We start from the raw sequence: 24,222 nt of genomic DNA on the forward strand, positions 1-24,222 counted from the left end.
TTTACGATATGATTTCGCTAGTGACATGTTGTTGAAAATTGATATTGAAAATGGATATCTGCAGAAGGTCGTGTTTAGTGATGAGTCCACCTTCCACGTCTGTGGGATCGTCAACAGGCATAATTGTCGCATCTGGGGATCAGAAAATCTGCATGTAGTGAGGGAATTGGAAAGAGACAGCCCTAAGATTAATGTTTGGTGCGGACTTACACATGAAACTGTGATTGGACCGTTCTTTTTTGTGGAAAACACTATCAATGGAAATGTGTATCTTGGTTTACTGTACCCGAGCACGAGCATTATGCTCATTTCGGGTATCTATTCATATGTATTCAATTCAAATGTAAATTTGAAATTTGAATTTGAAATTTGATATGCTGCAAAATTACGCCATTCCTCAAATTCCACAGGGATATGTTTTCCAACAATACGGAGCTCCGCCTCTTTATGCATTTCATGTTACAGATCACTTGAATGAATGCTTTCCTCAGCGATGGATTGGTCGAGGTGGACCTACAGCATGGCCTCCCAGATCCCCAGACCTAACCCCACTGGATTTCTTTTCTGGGGGATACATAAAAGACATTGTGTACAAGACTGTAGTGGCAGATTTGGAGGATCTGTGTCGGAGAATTGGCGCTGCTTGTGCAACTGTCACTCCAGAGATGTTACGAAACACATGGCAAGAACTTGAATATCGCCTGGACATCTGTCGTGCTACAAGAGGTGCACACATAGAAGTTTATTAGTGGTCATTCGAAACTTTGGAAGTCCCTTTGTCAATTCCTGCAAACAGCATTTTCATCCATCAATTATTTGGCGAGTTATTAAACTTTCTTATTGGTAAATTTTGTCCCGGACACTCTGTACTGTACTACATTCACACATTCAGATGTGTCAGGTTTACTGACAAATCAGAATAAAACAACTTTGATCAGATTTATATACTGTACTAGTTATTGGCAAAAGAAATGCATCTTAACATGAAAAATATTCCAGCCATAAGTAAGATTTACATGATAGTACATTAATTCTAAGCAACCTTGAGAAAAAAATTTCAGTTTGTATAATTGCAGTGTATGTGTCGACATATTGGTGTGAAAAGTAATTCTTTTTAATGAATCAGTGTACCCTAAATCAGCTAGAGGTTAAGGATATATGTATGTGAACGACCACAATTATTATCAGAAAATGCAGGCTCTAAATTTCTAAACTTTTATAAGGAAATGAGCTCACAATTTGGACAAAAATTACAAGGTACCACAACAAGACTTATCAGAACTTAAATATCTGATAAAAGTATAAAAAAAGGTTACTAATAATATTTTTAAGAATTCACTTTTTACTTTAAATTAAATTTTCCAAAACTTGAAAATTTTCACACATATTATTTCATAACTCCACAACCATTAGAGATAGAATTCTGAAATTTTGTACACTGATTTAACATGCATTTATGCACAAAGTAGACTACAATAATGCTCATTTCCTTGAAAATAGAAAAATTAGGTCACAAAACATTATGTAAATTTTAATATATTTTACATAGGACAAATAAAAAAATAATTGTATTAAAATAAACAACTCTAGATGTCTGACAGTAGCCTACTTTTCAGAAATAAGTATTTATTACATAAAGGGAAAAATATTAAAGATGTCAGAGAGACCATAACAATGTTATGGTTACCAAACGATGTAACTGCAGAATTTTTTTGTTTTTGTTTTTTTTTTTTTCATACTCTGATAAAACTCGTTTGAAAAATATTATTAGTAACCTTTTTTATGGTTTTATGAGATATTTAAGTTCAAATAAGTCTTGTTGTGGTACTCTGTAATTTTTGTTCAATTACGAGTTCATTTTCTTATAAAATTTTAGAAATTTAGAGCCCCTATTTTCTAATAATATTTGTGGTCGTTCACGTACATATCCCTTAAATGATTGTCTTTGCTATGTGTCTATGTACAAACACAATCCAGCTGAATATTGATACATTAGTGGAAAACAAGAGATGTTTAGGATCAGTTAATTACTAAATAGATGAATGTTCAATAGTTTGTGTGTGGACTTATCAATCTTATCCTATTTTATGTTTAGATGGTGACTGTTTTTAGAACATGAATTTATGTACTTCCCGCTACTGAAACAAGTTTTTGATTGAGAGTGATGTGTGGACATCAATCGTGTCTAAAAATTTTGGAGTGAGGTAACACATCATACTCTCCCCTTCAACTGAATTTGGCATGCCTGCCATAGGGCCTAACACTTGAAGGGAAGAAGATGATGATGAAGGTGTAAGCTGTGCCTTCAAAATCCGCTATGTATTTTTAAAAAGAATTTGCAGGAAAAAGAAAAAGCACTGTCACTTTTAATTCCCTTAATTTTCAAAACTACTTTCGGTATAATTTCTTTGAAAATCAAAAGAATTATAAGTGACAATGCTTTTTTCTTTCTCCTGCAAAACCATTTTAAAAACGTATAGCAGATTTTAGAGGTGCAGTGACGATACATTAGTTCTTAAACTTTGTATATAATATAATGAAGTGTATATTCAGACTTTGTGGATAATATAGTGAAGTGTATACTCCATCCTAATGAACATTAGTATATTGTTAGTACTTAAATACAGACACCATCAATCCTAATTAATAACAAACAGCTTCTACATACATTTCATCAAATAAATGAAAACAGACATAGAAAATGTACGTCTACGTTTACTTACTGTAGCTTTGTCCAGAACTTTCAAGGTGCTGGCTTCAGCAATCTGATGTTCTAACAATGACTGTTCAAGAGTCCGGAGAGGTAACGTTTCCCACTTTCCGATCACAACCAAATCAATATCACTGAAAAAGTAAATATTTTCAATTCCAAATTTCTGAAGAAGTAAAAAAATAGATTATACAATTAAATACAGTAGAATCTCTCTTAACCGGCACCAAAGGGACCAGGCTAGTTCTGGATACGAGATTTTGCCAGATAATTGAATAAATAATGGTATACACAAAAAAAAAAAAGTTCGTATTTCATGGTGCCAAATGTTGAAACTACAGCCATGTGAAGCTTATTTCGTTATTACCTTGCTCATAACTGAACAAACATAAGAACTGTGTGGATTTTCTTTATTAAAACACATCACACAACACAAATGATACACCAATTCTAGGTTCGAATATTCACTGAAAATTAAAGTTCATGCGAACTTCCTAATGTGGCAACATTGACGGCCTGAACATAACTAAATAAACATAAAAACTGTGTGGATTTTCTTTATTAAAAACATTACACAACATAAATAATATATTAATTTTAGGTTCGAATATTCACTGAAAATGAAAGTTCGTGTGAACTTCCTAATGTGGCAACACTGACGGCCCGAACATAACTAAATAAACATAAAAACTGTGTGGATTTTCCTTATTAAAACATATCACACAATATAAATAATACACTAATTCTAGATTCGAATATTCACTGAAAATTAAAGTTCATGCAAACTTTCTAATGTGGCAACACTGACAGCCTGAACATAACTAAATAAACAAAAACTGTGTGGATTTTCCTTATTAAAACACATCATAAAACACAAATAATAAACCAATTCTAGGTTCGAATATTCACTGAAAATTAAAGTTCATGCGAACTTCCTAATGTGGCAACACTGACGGCCTGAACATAACTATATAAACATAAAAACTGTGTGGATTTTCCTTAGTAAAACATATCACACAATATAAATAATACACTAATTCTAGATTCGAATATTCACTGAAAATTAAAGTTCATGCAAACTTTCTAATGAGGCAACACTGACGGCCTGAACATAACTAAATAAACATAAAAACTGTGTGGATTTTCCTTATTAAAACACATCATAAAACACAAATAATAAACCAATTCTAGGTTCGAATATTCACTGAAAATTAAAGTTCATGCGAACTTCCTAATGTGGCAACACTGACGCCCGAACATAACTAAATAAACATAAAAACTGTGTGGATTTTCCTTAGTAAAACACATCACACAACATAAATAATACACTAATTCTAGGTTCGAATATTCACTGAAAATTAAAGTTCATGCAAACTTCCTAATGTGGCAATATTGACAGCCTGAACATAACTAAATAAACATAAAACTGTGTGGATTTTCCTTAGTAAAACACATCACACAACATAAATACACTAATTCTAGATTCGAATATTAACTGAAAATAGAATTCGTGCGAATTTCTAATATGCCAACATTGGCAGTCCAAACATAAATATATGAAAATAAAAACTATGTGAATTTTCTTCATTAAAACACATCACACAACATAAATAATATATTAATTTGGATGACCCATAAATAGGTCGAAACATGTAAACAAGGTACGTTAGAATTTAACACAAGAAAGTCTTATCATACATATTCCGAAATTAATTTTCGGTTCGAATATTATGCACTGAGAACGAAAGTTCGTGTGAACTTCTAATATGGCAACATTGACAGTCCAAACATAAATGTATGAAAATAAAAACTATGTGGATTTTCTTTATTAAAACACAACGCACAACATAAATAATACATTAATTTTAGATTCGAATATTCACTGAAAAGGAAAATTTGTGCGAACTTCCTAATGTGGCAACATTGACGGCCTGAACATAATTAAACATAAAAACTGTGTGGATTTTCCTTATTAAAACACATCACACAACACAAATGATACAATAATTTTAGGTTCGAATATTCATTGAAAATGAAAGTTCGTGTGAACTTGCTAATGTGGCAAAACTGACGGCCCAGACTGTGTCAATGTGGCAGATTTATTTTTTTTTGTATTTTGCCCAGCCAAAAGTGCTGTTGTTTTGGTATTGCCAGTTATTTGGGTGCCAGTTACAAGGGATTTTACTATATAACTAAATCAGGAAGCAGTTACATTCACTTCTTGTATTGCTCTGCAATAAGCATCATATTGTCTTTACTCTTTTCATACACAGGTTATTGTTACACCAGAGTTGTCAACTTTGTACGTCAAGACTCACAAGTAGAACTGCAAGACAATCACTACATCATTAGGAACTGATGCTTTAGCTAAGAAAAACAATCATTAAATTTGCAGGAAAAACAGCTCTATGGAGTTAATGTATAAGGAAAAGATCATATTTGCTTTCAGTAGTCAGCATTTCACAACAGTCATAATATTAACATATATGTGGACAGGCATTTTATGTCTTCATTGTAAGTATTATAAACAGATAAACATACGTAGGCAACTAGACAAATACGTCAGTCATTCATTCATTTATTGGTCAGAGGTTTCAATTTGTTATTGAGATTAAAGCATGTTAATAACTTCCAGCACGTTCCACTGAGTCAAGGACAGTAAACAAAAACAAGTACTGCAAAACGCATAGAAAGAAAGAGAGAGATGATTTAAATGTGGAAGAATGGACTGAATGAAAGAAAGTAACATTTTAACACGAATAAAATAAAATCGCAGTGAAAATTACTAAAACTTGCTACACAATATTTATTAATATTCAGTACAGTTAAAAAATAAATCCAACTGATGTTACAAAATACAAATATTTTGGAAATATATGTAGGCCTACTTAAGACCATTTGTATGGTACAAGTGGTAGGGGAGTAGTGGGTACAATGAGAGACAAAATATTAAGACATATGTATGCAAGTGAAATTTCAAGTATTTTTAAAATCAAGTGCAACAGAAATATACCTTAAAACATGGCGTACAATAATACATAAACAGAAATGTTAATAGATAAAGGACATAATATACAATACGTGTTTGTCAAAAAAATGCAAATGTCTCACTGTTCCCATTCAGGAGGGTACAGTGAGACACCAGTGTCTATTAATGGACGTTGAAATGATTTATATTTATTTCAAAAGAAAATAAAGCTTGCTGTCTCTTTATCTTGTCAAGTTCTGTAGACTTATTTAGAATCATTTTGATGTCTGACTTCGAAACCATTGAAACATCTGGAACATTTGGAAAAGTGAATTTTCCATGACTTTTCAAACTTTTGCTAAAAAAATAAAATGAATTTTTGGTGACAAAGCTTATAATTATAAGAATTTTATTTAATTTTTTTATTATTTTTAATGTTTTTTTTAAATTTTGTGAATAATTTTTTATTTAAGAAACCATTAAAATGTAATATATCCATTATTTTAAGCTATAGTTCCTAAATTGGTTACTAGTATGTTGATTTTTAATGTTAGTTACCGGTAAATGTAATATAATTACAGTTTATTTTTGCAAATCATTGGTAAATGGGAACAGTGAGACGTCTCAGTGTACCCTTCAATGGCATGTCTCACTGTTCCCTTTATGCATAGTTCGTTTAAAAATGGCACCATCACTTCAAAATCAAAACAAGAAAGACGAAACTTTGCAAAACATAATGTCAAATACCATAGTATTAGGTAACAAAACATTCATATTTATATCTCATTTGTATATCCAATATAACCTTCATTATACACAAGCCAAAATTTTACTTCTAGAGTGAAAAATTACGAATTATTTTTTCATCACTCACAAAATATTTCAATATCCGGTAATTTCATCACTATAGAATTTTGTTATTGTAGGTTTAATTTGTAATTCAGTAAATACAAAAATATTCTTTGTTCTTAACTTCTATGATAAAATGTCTAGCTTTCATTAATCAGGTATTCTTGTCGTACTTTAATTTTTATTGTAATTGTAATTGTAAATTTAATATTAATTGTAATTTTATTGTTCATGTTAGAGATGTAATCCCCTGGTAGAGGGGCAGAGAAGGCCTGAAGGCCTTATCTCTACCAGGTTAAATAAATAAATACTACTAATACTACTACTTTATAACTAGAATCAAATCGAGTATGAAAATACTGTTACTTTACTCATGCAACTTACAACTCCACTGTTACAAATATTTTAACATCAAAATTTACCATCTAATAAAAAATGTCTCACTGTTCTTCTCCCTGTCTCACTGTACCCACTTCTCCCCTAGCATTTCTAACTACAAATCCAGAGTACATTCGATTCCAGACAGAGAATGGAGATTTAACCCCTTTCCATAGGGACTGATGTGTTCTTGTCTTACATTAATTGTTCTGTTATATGAGCAGAATATCCTGGTACTTATAAATGCCTTATATTGGATTAAAATCTTCTCAAAACAGATAACAGACTGGGCCATCAACTCAGTTACTCGGAACTTATTCAATTATTATTAAGATGACGATGAAAATGCAATTAGTAACAAATATGACAATTTAACACATACAGTGTACAGTTCCAATTTTAAAAAAGTACAAATATACAACATTTCAGGAAAATACGTTCGAAAATACTAAACTATATTTCATACAGTAAAACAAAACCAACTCTTTAGTATAGTTCAATAAAACTCCATCTCCAGATGATAGAAAACCGAAAATGAGATTTCTTTGACCATTTATAGCAGTGATGATCAGATTCCTGCAGTGCGGCAAGATTGATGAAACAGAATACACATTTCACACACGTGAAACCCGTTCTAAGCCCCGAAAAGAATGGGTTAAGTGTCAGTGAATTGTTTCAATGGTGTAAACAAAGTGATAAATCACGTTCATAATATAAGTTGTTTTAATAGTCTAAACAATTAAATTAATTATACTACAGACGCTTTTCTTTAATTTTAAAATAGCTTAACTGGACCTAAAAGAACACACATTGAAGAAATGCATAATGTATTGCAACTGCCATATAGGTGACATCAGTCTGAGGAGGCATAGTATATTTCGGGAGGGTGAAAAGCCACTCAAACAGGGCTTCATCAGACTTTTAAGCCTACATGGTTGAATCTACAGATGGTACCACATAATAATAATAACTTACTTACTTAAGGAACCCGAAGGTTCATTGCCGCCCTCACATAAGCCCGCCATCGGTCCCTATCCTGTGCAAGATTAATCCAGTCTCTATCATCACACCCCACCTCTCTCAAATCCATTTTAATATTATCCTCCCATCTACGTCTCGGCCTCCCTAAAGGTCTTTTTCCCTCCGGTCTCCCAACTAACACTCTATATGCATTTCTGGATTTGCCCATACGTGCTACATGCCCTGCCCATCTTAAACATAATAATAATAATAATAATAATAATAATCCGTGGCGCTACAGCCCATGAAGGGCCTAGACCGACCAGCTAGTTGCTGGCCTCACGCCCACATGTCGAAGCAGAGGTGGACGATCATCCAACCAGAATGAAGGTATCGTGTGGTTAGCATGATGATCCCCCCCAGCCGTTATGGCTGGCATTCGCAACCGGATTTCGCTACCTATCATAGCTCCCCATGTGCATCACGATGCTGGGTGGGCACCAGTCCCATACACTGGCCGAAATTTCATGAGAAAATTTCTTCCCTCATGAGGACTCGAACCAGCGCGCATTCCATAACGTGAGTCCTAGGCAGGATGCCAGATGGTACCACACAGCTCTAAAACGAATACTGCCATTGGAATTCAACAATATTCTTAATCAAATAGTGGTAACATACAATAAGTAGGCTATATTCGAGATTGCAGTGCTAGCCTTTGGATCCCTCCTCCGTAAAAAGGAAAAAAAATGCTCCCATCACCAAGATCTGAACCCGAGACCTTACAGTCCGTAGCCAATTTATGTAGCAACTGAGCTACCCAGTTACCTACAAAACAATGTAAGCAGTTTCAAATAATACACAGTTTCGTAATTTCCCAAATCTCTGTGTTTGTAGTAGCAATTTTACGCAAAATTGGTTACTACGAAAAGTAATTCACTTTAATTGATTAGTATATTCTAAAAAAAAAAAAAAAAAAAAAAAAAAAAAAATGCTCACTATATACAGGGTGAATTATAAGCAATGTCATTCATTTCAGGGGGGTTATTCTTTGAGATATTTCAAACAAAAAACTTTAATGTGCAATTTTGTTCTTGCTTTCTTTTCGAGATAAATTTTGTTTTATATGAAATATTTCATAGCTTGTTTTACAAAAGCCATTGATTTAATTACAAATATGTTCAGTCAATTTAAGAGAGCAGTGTATTATGATAATAAATGATTGAAACAATTTTCGTTTAGTCTTTTAAATGTGCAGAAGTTTGATCTGAACAAGTGTAACTTTTCATTCTGAAAAAGGAATTTTAAAATCCCAAGTTCGCAACTCAACATACAAGTCATATACAAACAGGGCTGGGTAGTATTTGAAATACATTTGTATTTTGTAATTTGTAAGGATTTTCGAAAGCATTTTGTATTTAAATACATAAAATTTATGCATTTTGTATTTCAAATACTTAAAACACTTTTTTTTTCTTCTTGTCCTTCAAGTTTTGGATTTGGATTTGAAGAATGAACTTTTGTCTTATTTGCCTATCCATTTCAGATCTGCTAGTTTTCTTGCAACAACTGATTCCCTTAATGCCATAAAGAAATCCCCAACAACATCAAGGATCCATCACCCAACACTTGCTAAATGTTCAGCATTATGGACTGCGTCTAGGAGACCCAAATCCTCAGAAATTATATCAGATATCTTGAAATATTCACGAAAGTTTTCTTGCCCAATTCGATGGATTTCTCTTTATGACTCAGTCTCTCAAATATTGCAATTCAAACATGATATAAACAGGTGTAACAGAGAACTGCTCAGCTGGTTTCACACACATATTCTGTGTCCTCTTCTTATCATTTGGTGAGGCAGTGTCAGATAGCCATCTCATCTTCAATGGCAAAGGGACAACCCTGTGCACTCTAGAGAATTACCCAACAGTGAAACAAGCTTTTATAAATTATAATACAAGTTTGTGTACCTCTGCACCTGTAGAAAGACTGTTCTGTTTTGTAGGATTTATTCATTCACAAGCAAGGGGATCCTTATCTGATAAACTTCTTGAGAAACTGTTTTTTTTTAAGGAAGCAGTAATTATTCATATGTAGCATAATTTCATTGCTGGCTGGGAAAAGGAAGAAGTTCAGTTACAGTGTTTATATATAGAATTTCGAGGTAAAAATACTTTTAATGTTAATATAATATTTTAGATTTTCAGTAATATTCTTATTTCTTTAGACCTATATATTGTATCGAGTATTTCAAATACAAATGTATTTTGAGTATTTGAAATACAAATGAATTTTGGTTAATTTTTAAAAGTACCGTATTTTGTATTTGTATTTCAAATACAATTTTTTTTAAGTATTTCGTATTTGTATTTCAAATACTTGGATATAAGTATTTTGCCCAGCCCTGTATACAAATTCTTTTCGTCTCTTTATTTACTTCTTGCTCATACATTACTTTGATCTGAAATTTGGATCTTTCAAACTTCTGTGACATAGACATAAAACTTCCGATTTTACACGTTACAGTGTATTCATTTGAGTTCCCAGAAATTTAATTGTAGTATCATGTGAAAAATTAATGATTTACATCTCACATTAATTCGGGTTTTCTCAATTTACGTAAAGAGAAAAAACTGAATTAAAGTACATAGTTCTGACGTAACAGAACAATAGAATTTCATGAAGGTCAATAAGCCAAGGTATTACAAGTTAACTGCTAAGAAACAATGAATGAATGAAAATTACGCAACTAATAGTACTGATAACACCAACACCTTTCCCCAAGATTAATGGTTCATATCATATCACCTTGAATTCAAGTCAATGGCAAGATAAGATGAAACAATGCAAATGTAATACATAAACACCTATGAGCCTAATAAAATTTTATAGCAGCGTAATATATTCTTTCACTTCAACTCGTTTAGAGTATGTGCGTTCAAATAAAAAATATGAATAAAAAAATTTGTCCTCGTCAATTTAACCACACTATCAATTCCTAGAATACTAAAAACAGAACACACATTTCTTATCTAAACAACTATTTTTGTCAGAATGTATGATTATCTTCAAGCTGAAAAATGTATTACGTCAATGGATCAACTTGCTCCACTCCTGACACAATTCCACAGTAGATGACATTTTTGTTTCCTGTTTACTACCCTTATAATTACGGTAAAATCCCTCGTATCCGGCACCCGAATAACCAGCAATACCAAAACAACAGCACTTCTGGCTAGGCAAAAAAAAAAAAAAGTCAATCATGCGAAAGGGAAAAGTCGGACGAAGATGTGAGCGATTTTCGTGGATCGCACATGCCACATACTGTTTACTCTTTACATTGTTCACATGTGAAAACATAGACAGAAAACTCCGTTATGTTCTTGGAGTAGATCGGGTAGCATCAATAAGCTGTCACTTGGGCCTTGCAAACAATGTGCAAAGACGATATCTTTATCACTTGAACTCGCCCGTTTTGAAGGGGTGTTGGATGAGTCTAAATAAGAAAGTGTGAAATTCTCTGTTCCTACAGCGTGCAAAAGTTTAATTTTAGTGATAGATAAAGTCCCGTCGCTCTAATTTCCGGCAGCCAATCACGTTGCCAGTATCTACATTTAAACGTGTGCGTCTTGTGATGCACTGATGCATTTCCTAAGGCTCGATAAATACTTAATATAATCGCCCGCCATTTTAGCTCTTTCGTTGGGTTCGCAGAAAGCACACGAGGACGTTATTTGCCGCTCAATCATTTACTCAATTACAGTGCCTTTGATTTATTATCACAGGAACTACGACATGATAATGTTTAACAGTGCGGCAAATAGATCCCTTGTCTGGTAGCTCGGCAACGAAAGAATAAAAATGGCAAACGATACTACCTACCTAGACTTTATAGAGCCTTCACTTCCTAAGACGTAAGCAAAGAGGAGGAGTCACGCCAAGAATAACAGCGTCGCGACTATAGTATATATAGTGAACAAGAAGACATTAGAAATGTGTTAAAAAGGTTCAAATCATCAAGTGCTACTTCATCTTCATAGTTGTGACGTTGGCTACACTGCTCTTCACATCACATGGCCACTATTTAAAATTATCATACGATTGCGAAAACGTTTAATAGGCTATTTTTACGCTATTATGTACTGTATTACAATGAATTTACATTACCATATTCAGTACTAAAAATAAATATTGTACGCATTTCAAAACTTTATTTTTAAATATCTACATAAAAATGACTAAATTTCAACATTGAAAAGAATGTTCGTGCAATACAGTATGTCTTTACAAAACCTATAAACGTATTTTCCAATTATTTGGCAAAATCAGTTATCCAGCACTGGTTTTGTCCCACAGTTGCCGGATACGAGGAATTTTACTGTATATGAACATAAACTCTAAATATCTGTAACCCTTTTTCTGCTTCCATATGCAACAGTGTCAGTCTTAAAATTAAAATATACTGAACAAAGCGCTGTGCTAAAATACCTTCAGTAAAAAGGAATGAATGAGTCCCACTCAAAATCATCGCAATTTATGTAACACTTAAGGTGAATGTGCAGTATCATATGACATAGTCAAATGGTGGTGCCACGATTTTCTGTGGTAGAGAATCATGTGAAGACCAACATGCTGGTGGTGCACCAGTGACTGTAACCACACAAGAAATTGTTGATAAAATCCATGATCTCATGATGCAAGATCGAGGAGTGTAACAAATTTATCTTACGGTACAGTGTACAATATTTTCACTGAAGAATTAACACTGAAAAAACTAACCATAAGACAGGTGCTGCAAATGTTAACTTACAAAAACGAGCTACAATCACAGAAGCTTATTACAGGTATAGAAATTTAGTATCAAAACTGCAGGAGGAAATCAAAAGAAAACGGTATGAAAAGTTGACCAATGAAGTTCTCTTTAACCAGCACAATGCACTCAGTCACATGTCAATTTAGGATTTTAATTGAACCTTACTCACTAGATCTAGCTCAGAGTGACTTCAGATTGATCCCAAAGGTCAAAGAACACCTCTGTGGAAAGAGATTTCCTATGAATGAAGAGGTGATGGAAGTTGTGAATGAATGGTTTACTTCAGATCGACCCCAAAGATCAAAGAACACCTCTGTGGAAAGAGATTTCCTATGAATGAAGAGGTGATGGAAGTTGAATGAGTGGTTTACTTCAGATCGACTCCAAAGATCAAAGAACACCTCTGAGGAAAGAGATTTCCTATGAATAAAGAGGTGATAGAAGTTGAATGAGTGGTTTACTTCAGATCGACTCCAAAGATCAAAGAACACCTCTGAGGAAAGAGATTTCCTATGAATAAAGAGGTGATAGAAGTTGAATGAGTGGTTTACTTCAGATCGACTCCAAAGATCAAAGAACACCTCTGAGGAAAGAGATTTCCTATGAATAAAGAGGTGATAGAAGTTGAATGAGTGGTTTACTTCAGATCGACCCCAAAGATCAAAGAACACCTCTGAGGAAAGAGATTTCCTATGAATAAAGAGGTGATAGAAGTTGAATGAGTGGTTTACTTCAGATCGACTCCAAAGATCAAAGAACACCTCTGAGGAAAGAGATTTCCTATGAATAAAGAGGTGATGGAAGTTGAATGAGTGGTTTACTTCAGATCGACTCCAAAGATCAAAGAACACCTCTGAGGAAAGAGATTTCCTATGAATAAAGAGGTGATAGAAGTTGAATGAGTGGTTTACTTCAGATCGACTCCAAAGATCAAAGAACACCTCTGAGGAAAGAGATTTCCTATGAATAAAGAGGTGATAGAAGTTGAATGAGTGGTTTACTTCAGATCGACTCCAAAGATCAAAGAACACCTCTGAGGAAAGAGATTTCCTATGAATAAAGAGGTGATAGAAGTTGAATGAGTGGTTTACTTCAGATCGACTCCAAAGATCAAAGAATACCTCTGAGGAAAGAGATTTCCTATGAATAAAGAGGTGATAGAAGTTGAATGAGTGGTTTACTTCAGATCGACTCCAAAGATCAAAGAACACCTCTGAGGAAAGAGATTTCCTATGAATAAAGAGGTGATAGAAGTTGAATGAGTGGTTTACTTCAGATCGACTCCAAAGATCAAAGAACACCTCTGAGGAAAGAGATTTCCTATGAATAAAGAGGTGATAGAAGTTGAATGAGTGGTTTACTTCAGATCGACTCCAAAGATCAAAGAACACCTCTGAGGAAAGAGATTTCCTATGAATAAAGAGGTGATAGAAGTTGAATGAGTGGTTTACTTCAGATCGACTCCAAAGATCAAAGAACACCTCTGAGGAAAGAGATTTCCTATGAATAAAGAGGTGATAGAAGTTGAATGAGTGGTTTACTTCAGATCGACTCCAAAGATCAAAGAACACCTCTGAGGAAAGAGATTTCCTATGAATAAAGAGGTGATAGAAGTTGAATGAGTGGTTTACTTCAGATCGACTCCAAAGATCAAAGAACACCTCTGAGGAAAGAGATTTCCTATGAATAAAGAGGTGATAGAAGTTGAATGAGTGGTTTACTTCAGATCGACTCCAAAGATCAAAGAACACCTCTGAGGAAAGAGATTTCCTATGAATAAAGAGGTGATAGAAGTTGAATGAGTGGTTTACTTCAGATCGACCCCAAAGATCAAAGAACACCTCTGAGGAAAGAGATTTCCTATGAATAAAGAGGTGATAGAAGTTGAATGAGTGGTTTACTTCAGATCGACTCCAAAGATCAAAGAACACCTCTGAGGAAAGAGATTTCCTATGAATAAAGAGGTGATGGAAGTTGAATGAGTGGTTTACTTCAGATCGACTCCAAAGATCAAAGAACACCTCTGAGGAAAGAGATTTCCTATGAATAAAGAGGTGATAGAAGTTGAATGAGTGGTTTACTTCAGATCGACTCCAAAGATCAAAGAACACCTCTGAGGAAAGAGATTTCCTATGAATAAAGAGGTGATAGAAGTTGAATGAGTGGTTTACTTCAGATCGACTCCAAAGATCAAAGAACACCTCTGAGGAAAGAGATTTCCTATGAATAAAGAGGTGATAGAAGTTGAATGAGTGGTTTACTTCAGATCGACTCCAAAGATCAAAGAACACCTCTGAGGAAAGAGATTTCCTATGAATAAAGAGGTGATAGAAGTTGAATGAGTGGTTTACTTCAGATCGACTCCAAAGATCAAAGAACACCTCTGAGGAAAGAGATTTCCTATGAATAAAGAGGTGATAGAAGTTGAATGAGTGGTTTACTTCAGATCGACTCCAAAGATCAAAGAACACCTCTGAGGAAAGAGATTTCCTATGAATAAAGAGGTGATAGAAGTTGAATGAGTGGTTTACTTCAGATCGACCCCAAAGATCAAAGAACACCTCTGAGGAAAGAGATTTCCTATGAATAAAGAGGTGATAGAAGTTGAATGAGTGGTTTACTTCAGATCGACTCCAAAGATCAAAGAACACCTCTGAGGAAAGAGATTTCCTATGAATAAAGAGGTGATGGAAGTTGAATGAGTGGTTTACTTCAGATCGACTCCAAAGATCAAAGAACACCTCTGAGGAAAGAGATTTCCTATGAATAAAGAGGTGATAGAAGTTGAATGAGTGGTTTACTTCAGATCGACTCCAAAGATCAAAGAACACCTCTGAGGAAAGAGATTTCCTATGAATAAAGAGGTGATAGAAGTTGAATGAGTGGTTTACTTCAGATCGACTCCAAAGATCAAAGAACACCTCTGAGGAAAGAGATTTCCTATGAATAAAGAGGTGATAGAAGTTGAATGAGTGGTTTACTTCAGATCGACTCCAAAGATCAAAGAACACCTCTGAGGAAAGAGATTTCCTATGAATAAAGAGGTGATAGAAGTTGAATGAGTGGTTTACTTCAGATCGACTCCAAAGATCAAAGAACACCTCTGAGGAAAGAGATTTCCTATGAATAAAGAGGTGATAGAAGTTGAATGAGTGGTTTATTTCAGATCGACCCCAAAGGTCAAAGAACACCTCTGAGGAAAGAGATTTCCTATGAATGAAGAGGTGATGGAAGTTGTGAATGAATGGTTTACTTCAGATCGACCCCAAAGATCAAAGAACACCTCAGTGGTAAGAGATTTCCTATGAATGAAGAGGTGATGGAAGTTGTGAATGAATGGTTTACTTCAGATCGACCCCAAAGATCAAAGAACACCTCTGTGGAAAGAGATTTCCTATGAATAAAGAGGTGATAGAAGTTGAATGAGTGGTTTACTTCAGATCGACCCCAAAGATCAAAGAACACCTCTGTGGTAAGAGATTTCCTATAAAGGAAGAGGTGATGGAAGTTGTGAATGAGTGGTTTGCTTCAGACCGAACCCAAAGGTCAAAGAACACATCTGTGGAAAGAGATTTTCTATGAATGAAGAGGTGATGGAAGCTGTGAATGAGTGGTTTACTTCAGACTGATCCCAAAGATCAAATAACAACTCTGTGGAAAGAGATTTTCTATGAATGAAGAGATGATGGAAGCTATGAATGAGTGGTTTACTTCAGACTAATCCCAAAGATCAAATAACAACTCTGTGGAAAGAGATTTTCTATGAATGAAGAGGTGATGGAAGCTGTGAATGAGTGGTTTACTTCAGACTGACTCCAAAGATCAAAGAACACGTCTGTGGAAAGAGATTTTCTACGAATGAAGAAGTGATGGAAGTTATGAATGAGTGGTTTACTTCAGACTGAACCCAAAGGTCAAAGAACACGTCAGTGGTAAGAGATTTTCTATTAATGAAGAGGTGATGGAAGTTATGAATGAGTGCTTTGCAGAGACTGGAAAATATTTCTGCCAGCACAACACAGAAATGTTGGAGAGCCGATACACAAATGGGTCAACATATAGAGAGACTATGTTGAAAAATAAGGTCAGCAACTTCTTATTACCAGAATTTAAGAAAACTCCAATGTGGCATGAATACATCCAAAACGTTTAAATGTTTTTTACTTTCAACAAAATGAATCTATTTAAAGCCTAGATGTTTCACACAAACAGAAAGAAAACGAGATAAGCACTTGTATGCCTCCAATGTGGCAGAAAAAGGAATAATTGCGTATTTTTTAATCCATTTATTCATTAAAGACATCTCAAAGAATTTGAGTGACCACAAGGGTCCTGAAACATATGGCAATGAAAAAGAAATTCATACAAAAATTACAAAAATTCATACAATCATAAGAATACTGAATAATGCTCTAAAGACCTAATTTGATGCAAAAATATTCTAGAATGAAGGTACGGTATATAATACACAGTAGACTCCTTCCCAACCTGTCGCATAACATCGAATGAATTTCATATGCTCAGTACCGGTAATGAAAGTATCAAATGTTACTAGAAAGCACAATTTTGTCAAAAATACAAGTTTTCAATATCAGTGTCACTCAAGCTGACATTTACATATTTACAGCATTTTCTTCTGAATTTGATGTACTGAGTAATTACTAGTTAATTCCTCTAGTAAAATGTAACATGGGATACCTATCAAAGTTTTTATTAAAATCAAAAAGTAGACCTAAGCCTACTCTTGCAGAAACAAAGCACGAAACAGTGACTCACTATAGATCGTCTTATTATTTTCTTCTAATCTTTCCACATAAGAAATTGTGAGATAGCAGTACGTACCATTAAAATAAATAATAATCTAAAATATAGAAAAAATAAATGTTTTGTATCCATCTGACTTATCACAACAAAATGTTAATTATAATAGGCCTAATTGTTATGTATACCTAATATGGGAACAGCTAACCCTAACCTGATTCAAGTAATGTGCACTTAATGGAAGTAGACCTCTGTATGAACTTATTAGCCTAGCCTACTAGGAATTCGAAAAAATTTATTTGACGCAATATGATTTCAAATGTAATAAAAACGAAGTTACACAGTTACAACCTTAATAAATGTTTTGACATATCCTAATTTATTATAAGCTGTACTAATTCAATATTAGCACAACTTCTCTTATGTATACATATAATTTTAAAGCAACACAGAAAAAACCAGATGTCAGTTATTTGCAGGAAAATTTTGTGTTCATATTTCGTCTCTAACAGATAAGTCTATGAATGAAATCACAAAATGTACAAAAAAAAAAAATGTTAACAATACTAGCACAATTTTCTCCCAGAATGCTTTTGTGAAAACAATAAGTTTCGACTTTAAAAACGGGTTATATAAAACTTGTGTAAAAATACACTATGTACTAATAAATAATTTTCTATTTAGAAATAAGTTAGGTATAGACCTACTATAATTAATACAATTCAACCATCGTCTGCAAGGCTCATTTCGTGCAGAATAACTTAAATCAAGTGCTCAATATCATACTTCTATAGACTACATATTGTTTACGCTGAAACTATTACAACAGTTCATACCAACCTTGTTGGAAGGTAAAGGCCCGTTCTAAAGCTGCCAAAGATTTCAACTTTTGCTTCTGGCCATAAACTAAGAACAACCTTTTCAATGCGCCGAACAACGTCAACACGTAATTCGTGTTCCTCAGGAGTAGGGCACATGTAGTTATAGAAATCTTCAATTTCTTCATGAAGGCTGAAATTATATCACATGTGGTTGATTACCATACTATAACCTAAAACTGCAATACGTAAGAAATACCTTCACAGTGACAGCTGAATGAATATCAGCCTTCCACCCATTTTTTCACATACATAATTCTAATAAGTTATTACGTTAATTATGCAACACTCCACGTACCCTATTACCCCTCTTCCGTATGTTTTATTCGGAATCTTCCAAGGGCAACCTCCATGTTCACCGATGAGTGCTGCTTGGTTATGGTTCATGCCGTATGTACTTGCACGATTTTCTCTTTTCCTACGCTTACGATTAAAATAATTATTACAGTTCGCTGTCACACGATTATGCTGTTCATCACTGTTCGTTGTACTATCTACTGGAATGTAATCATGAGATTTTGTACCTATGCTCGTATTTACATCAACAAGATTCATGTTGTCCACACCTTTTTGGGCTTCCCAAATTCGTGTCCACAAATCCTTCGCAGGACCTTCTTGTTCAGGTTGATACCAACCAATTGCTGGATCCATCAAAGGCACCGTGCACGTCTGCAGGTGCTTTGATTTTTTTGACACTTTGCAAATAATTACTCGCACACATATACATTCAACTCACAAAAAGCCACAATTAACACGCCTACTCCACGCCGGTTGGCGGTTACAGTACCACTAACTCTCACAAGATGACGGCTGTACAGATGTATCAAGTTAGATGTTATATTCTTTGAAATTATTTGATATATATATTCGAAAAACTCATAAAATGTAGCTAGTAAATATCAAACATTTATTTCATGTCTACAGAAACAAATGCAGTTCACAGAGTCAACAAAACAGATGTTACCATTACAGTCCAACAAATTAATGTTGAATTTTGTAGTGATTTAATAAAAAGTTCCATACTATTTTTACCAAAATTGTTGATGAAACGTGAAAGGAAAATTAATAATTAAATCATTCTACTATTATATGTTTTAAATTAAACTTTCCTCAATCAACTTGTAGGAAAGTAGATATTAAAAGCAGAAAACCGAACCTTCTCGAATTACATTAGTTCGTGGTATGGCCGGAAGATGGACACGTTATATCCACGGCGTATTTCAAAGGAATTTATAAACCTAACAAAAATCTCATATGTAAAGGTCTTGATGTTAAAAATTAACCTTTTCCAAAATGAATTACAATTGCACATGCGGTTTATAATTTAAGGTTAACGAAACAACCACATTCACAAAAAATCGATTTCATTGTAGGTAAAAAAAAACTCCTTTTGATGCCCTTTATGCACGAAATTTACAATAATGCGCCACAGATATACAGAACATGAAAGTACCAGGATTAATATGGGGAAAAGACGGCAATACAGATTGAAACAAATGTTTAAATTTAAATTGGTATTATTTTATTCTGTACTACAATTCATGAATATGAAATACCGGTACCTTTTGAAGTTCCTTCTAATAGTTACAGTTATAATGCAACAATTGGTGTCGTACATTGAAAAATGAGATAATGGCTGTAACGATTTCAGAAAAAAATAAGAGTTTAGAATTACACAAATTACTTCAAGATTAACTAGCTCTTACAAAATAAATTGGAATTTCCGGGAGGGGGCACTATGATCCAGCACCGAGACCTTCCAAGATCTATTGTGCTAACCAGGCTCGGACAGACTCAGGGCCCCTAATCAGTTAACAGAGTTTTTGGTAATTTAGCAAAACACAAACTTTACTTTGAATTTATAAAATAGACAAACAGACTTAGAAATGAAATATACAAATACCAACTATGCCTTTTACACAACATTTTTGCAGATTACATTGGCACATAACGAAGTTTCTTCTTTGCAAAGAAACAGATGACTTCACTATAGTCTACAGATTGCATTATTTCTGAGTATGTACAGTAAAGAGAATGAAATATTACAGTGAAACCTGCTCAAGATGGAAGTGACATGGTCCTAATTTTTTTTTCCTTTGTGAATAGGTTTCTGTATTATTCAGGTATTATGGAATATTTTATCATTCGTCTACATGAAAAACAAAATGGCATTCCGCAAATTACAAGAAGTACAAAATATTCAATTTAACACTACTCACATCTGTCGCTTATTCCGTTTGTGAATCATCTTGATTAAAATCTCATTTTCTGTATAAATGTTATCGTAACTCACTCATTAGTCATTAAACACTACTAAACTTTACTAATCTCATTCAATTTAGTATCTAACACTATACTATAATACTGTTTTGTATATCACTGCACATTATTAACTAATTGGACTAGGAGCCATCCATTAGAAGCCTTGAATTCTGACTAATCTAATTTCTTTCCCAGTACAATGGCTTGCTTTGCAGAATAGATCCAGAAATTGGCATGTTCTTTGGAAAGTCATGCAGAATTCACTCCCACAACAGTTAATTTATTTCCACATAAACAGATTTTTTTGTTTTCTTTTACAATATGTCACCAATATTGACCGCAAGCCACTCGTTATGATTTTTATGTTTAAAGTGTCTCACCTGAGTTTTCCATAACTGAACTTCAACATAATTTCATATACACTTTGTTTCTCATTTTCCTTTAACTCGATAACTTTTACTTCATCACGTAATGTTAATGCCACATTTTACGCAATTTTTTTTTTTAAAGGGAAATCATTACACTTATGCTCTGTCTAGCTATGACAGTTTACGGGTGTGAAGCATTGAAAACCTTTGAAGGGACTCGTCTGCCTAGTCAACAGGGTAATAAAATTTATCACTGACAGGTCAACACACCCTCGCACCCTCTAAAATTTTGCAAAGAAAACTTGTTTTTTTCATAGTGACCTACATATTTCGTATATTCCTTGAAATTACATGCGGTTTCAAAATATAGTGTGTCCAAAAATATTATTTCTGTTTTGAACAGAAGCAGGCAGTTTCCATTTCCGCGTTAGACAGTTTCCGTTTTATTCAGGGAAAATTACACATAATACATACGAATTTCGCCGGCACCAATAAATTGTTCCGAAATAGACAGGATTCCGGATTATTCAGGTTCCGGTTTGAACAGGTTTCACTGTATTCATTTCTATTATTATTATACTAGGCAGCTGCCTAGTTTGTTTAGGCAGAAGTTTGCTGTTAGCGCAAACTCCCAGGCACATTACCAAATCCAGACCGACTGACTACATTAAGGTTCACTGTGTATCCCGATTTCAAGCAGGCAACCCCACTCGTCCTTAGGCCAGCTTCCTCAGTGCATCACCAGCCAGCATACGGGAATTTTTTTTACAGAAGAGGGGTCTGAAAGCTTGCACTACAGCCTGAGACTAATTGTGCTTACCACTCCTGGTCTGTGAATGATTTTATCACCAAACGGCCACACTGTTGTCATTCTTCACTATTGCCTGTAAACGTAATAGTTCATCATAGAGTTTCTAGCTGTTAACATAACTTTCTTCTGACGTCTGATGCAGAAGAATTTCTTGGATATTAAGGCATTTTGACTTCAGAGACAGAATCTGGTAATTGCTGTATGTTGTACAAGAATCCCCAAGTTACCCAGCAATTCTGGTTCAATTGGTTGAGGGAAAACCTGTATTTATTAACATTCCATGGTATTCGTACATTGCTTCACAGCTAGAATATGGAACAAGTCAAAAAAACTTAATACTAAGTTACTATGCAGTCTTAATTTATAGTCAACTTTTTTTTTGTGTAAATTGTTTCAAATTAGCTGCTTAGGTCGAATTTAAAATATAATGACTTATAGCAGTTGCCTGTAGAGTAACAAGTTATTAGGCCTATTCATTGTTGGTTATGCGACGCAATGTATGTGAAAACCAAATAATGTAAAGTGAAATGGGTATGCAATGGATACACACACTTAAGCATGATCTGTGTAAAGCAGAAACATTAAATGCAGAAGGTGCAATGGCAAATATTTATGATACAGTACATTAATTACGGCATTTAATTGACTAGTGTGAAATAACTTAATAAAGATTCTCAACTATTGACAATAATTTTTATCTCTTGGGCCGGCCCTGCTGCTAGTACAGTAGTTATTTTTACAAGAAAGTAATCTAGTACAGTCTTAGTATAAATCACTAACAATCCTTTAAAGTCTCTATTATGTATAAATATGGATTTTCGGGAACACAAAAATAATAAGAGATAATTATAATGTACAAATAGCTATTATGGTATGTAAAGTTATGCAAATTTCAGTTTCATTACATACCAATACACCTACTTAAACCACACAATTTTAAGTCTGATATCTTACTTTTAAGGTTTATAATAAAAATTAAAAATACTTTTTGGACAATACAGAAAAGGATGCATAATACTTAGTATTACTAGTAATGATTTTATTTTTATTTTTTTGACTACCAGTACTAAGATTTATTCAAAATCATTCGTCCTCAAATGAAGACGACCACTGGGACCAGGAATTACAAACACGAAAATATAATAGCAATAAAATAATTTTTCGTTTTGCTCATTTGTGTGTTTACATATTATAAAAATGATGATATAGGATTTGAAGAGAGGCCTTCAGAATTTCCATCACAATTTTCTAAAAGGAATAACTTAAGTGATTTAAGAACACTACCTGAGAATTTTGGTACACATCCCCTTGCTCCAAATAGACTGTAACACCCCAGTTGTAAAGCAGGATGCTATATTCTTCACTGAAGTATGCAAGACAAGGTACATACACAGTATTTAGCTTGCTGTGGCTGATTTGTATCTTGCTCAAAGCATATTGCAGAGTCTAAGACCATTCCTTTCTGAGTTCTTCTATCAATGGCAATTATATCTACCCTTCTATCAGAGTCATCTTCAGAGACACCATGAATCTCCTCACGTACTTTTCATCCTCTGTTTCTAGCAGGTTGGCAATTGCTGTAGAGGCTCATGGTGTCTGTTGTTACGCAGTAGCTCTCCCTTCTTACAGAACCCCAGTACGTGACCAAGTGTTTCAGTCTCGCTGCAGCTGGAATGGCGACAATCGGTAATACTGAAGGTTCTGCCAGGGACAGATCTCACTGTGATGACCTTGCAAGATATCGTGATGACATTAATGTATTCTGAGGACCAGTGGCGGCTCGTGGGTACTGAATTCAGAGGGGCTGCATACAAAAATAAACCATGCAACTTATCTTATTTACAGATTAGTTCCATGCGCCTTGTCTTGTAGGTTGCAAATTTTTTAATCAACGTCTTATTAAAATCCGATATGTCGTTTAACATAGTCTTTACAATGGAAAACATAGCTAATGCGGTCAGTCTCTCTTCCCTTATCGTATTTCTAAGATAGGATTTTACTCTCTTCAAACACGAAAAGCAACGTTCTGGTTCGGAAGTTGTCATTGGTATGGTGATAGCTATGCGTAGTAGTGCCACAACTTCTGAAAATGAGGCCTGCAAGTTCTCAGATAGAAGAAACTGCAAGAGCTTGACTGCATCTCTGATACAACACAGTGAGTTACGTTTTTAGTTTGTCTTTATCGGACATTGGAAAAAGCTTCACACATACATTTAGGTAATTTTCAGGAAATGATCTTTTGTAGCATTCAAATTTTTCTTACACAGATGAGAAGATAATATCAGATGATCTATGAACTGGAATCAGGTGTTAGCTTCTGTGATAATGAGGTCACACACTTCCTTGAGTCCCGCAACCCTTGTCTGAATCCCTTCGACCTTACGACACTTTTTAGGGTTTTCATCTTCACAGATCTCGCTGCTCAACTGTGCACTGTTCCGTATTGTCTGGCATTTAAAAGAAT

The 24,222-nt window shown here is 34.2% G+C and overlaps 1 protein-coding gene across 3 annotated transcripts in view; it reads right to left on the reverse strand.

The window, feature by feature from the left end:
* The window catches only part of LOC138695796 (terminal nucleotidyltransferase 4B-like), a 39,815-nt gene extending 20,698 nt beyond the window's left edge, over positions 1-19,117 (reverse strand). For all 3 annotated transcript variants that reach the window (XM_069819994.1, XM_069819993.1, XM_069819995.1), the window contains exons 1-3: positions 18,616-19,117; positions 18,280-18,450; positions 2,724-2,844 (exon numbers count right to left, since the gene is read on the reverse strand). In XM_069819994.1, coding sequence (XP_069676095.1) covers positions 2,724-2,844; positions 18,280-18,450; positions 18,616-18,968 — 645 coding nt within the window. In that variant the 5' untranslated portion in view covers positions 18,969-19,117. The remainder of the gene's footprint in view (positions 1-2,723; positions 2,845-18,279; positions 18,451-18,615) is intronic.
* Between the last annotated feature and the right edge of the window lie 5,105 nt (positions 19,118-24,222).

Source organism: Periplaneta americana, chromosome 3 (assembly GCF_040183065.1).
Source record: "Periplaneta americana isolate PAMFEO1 chromosome 3, P.americana_PAMFEO1_priV1, whole genome shotgun sequence".
NCBI classification, from domain to species: Eukaryota; Metazoa; Arthropoda; class Insecta; order Blattodea; family Blattidae; genus Periplaneta; species Periplaneta americana.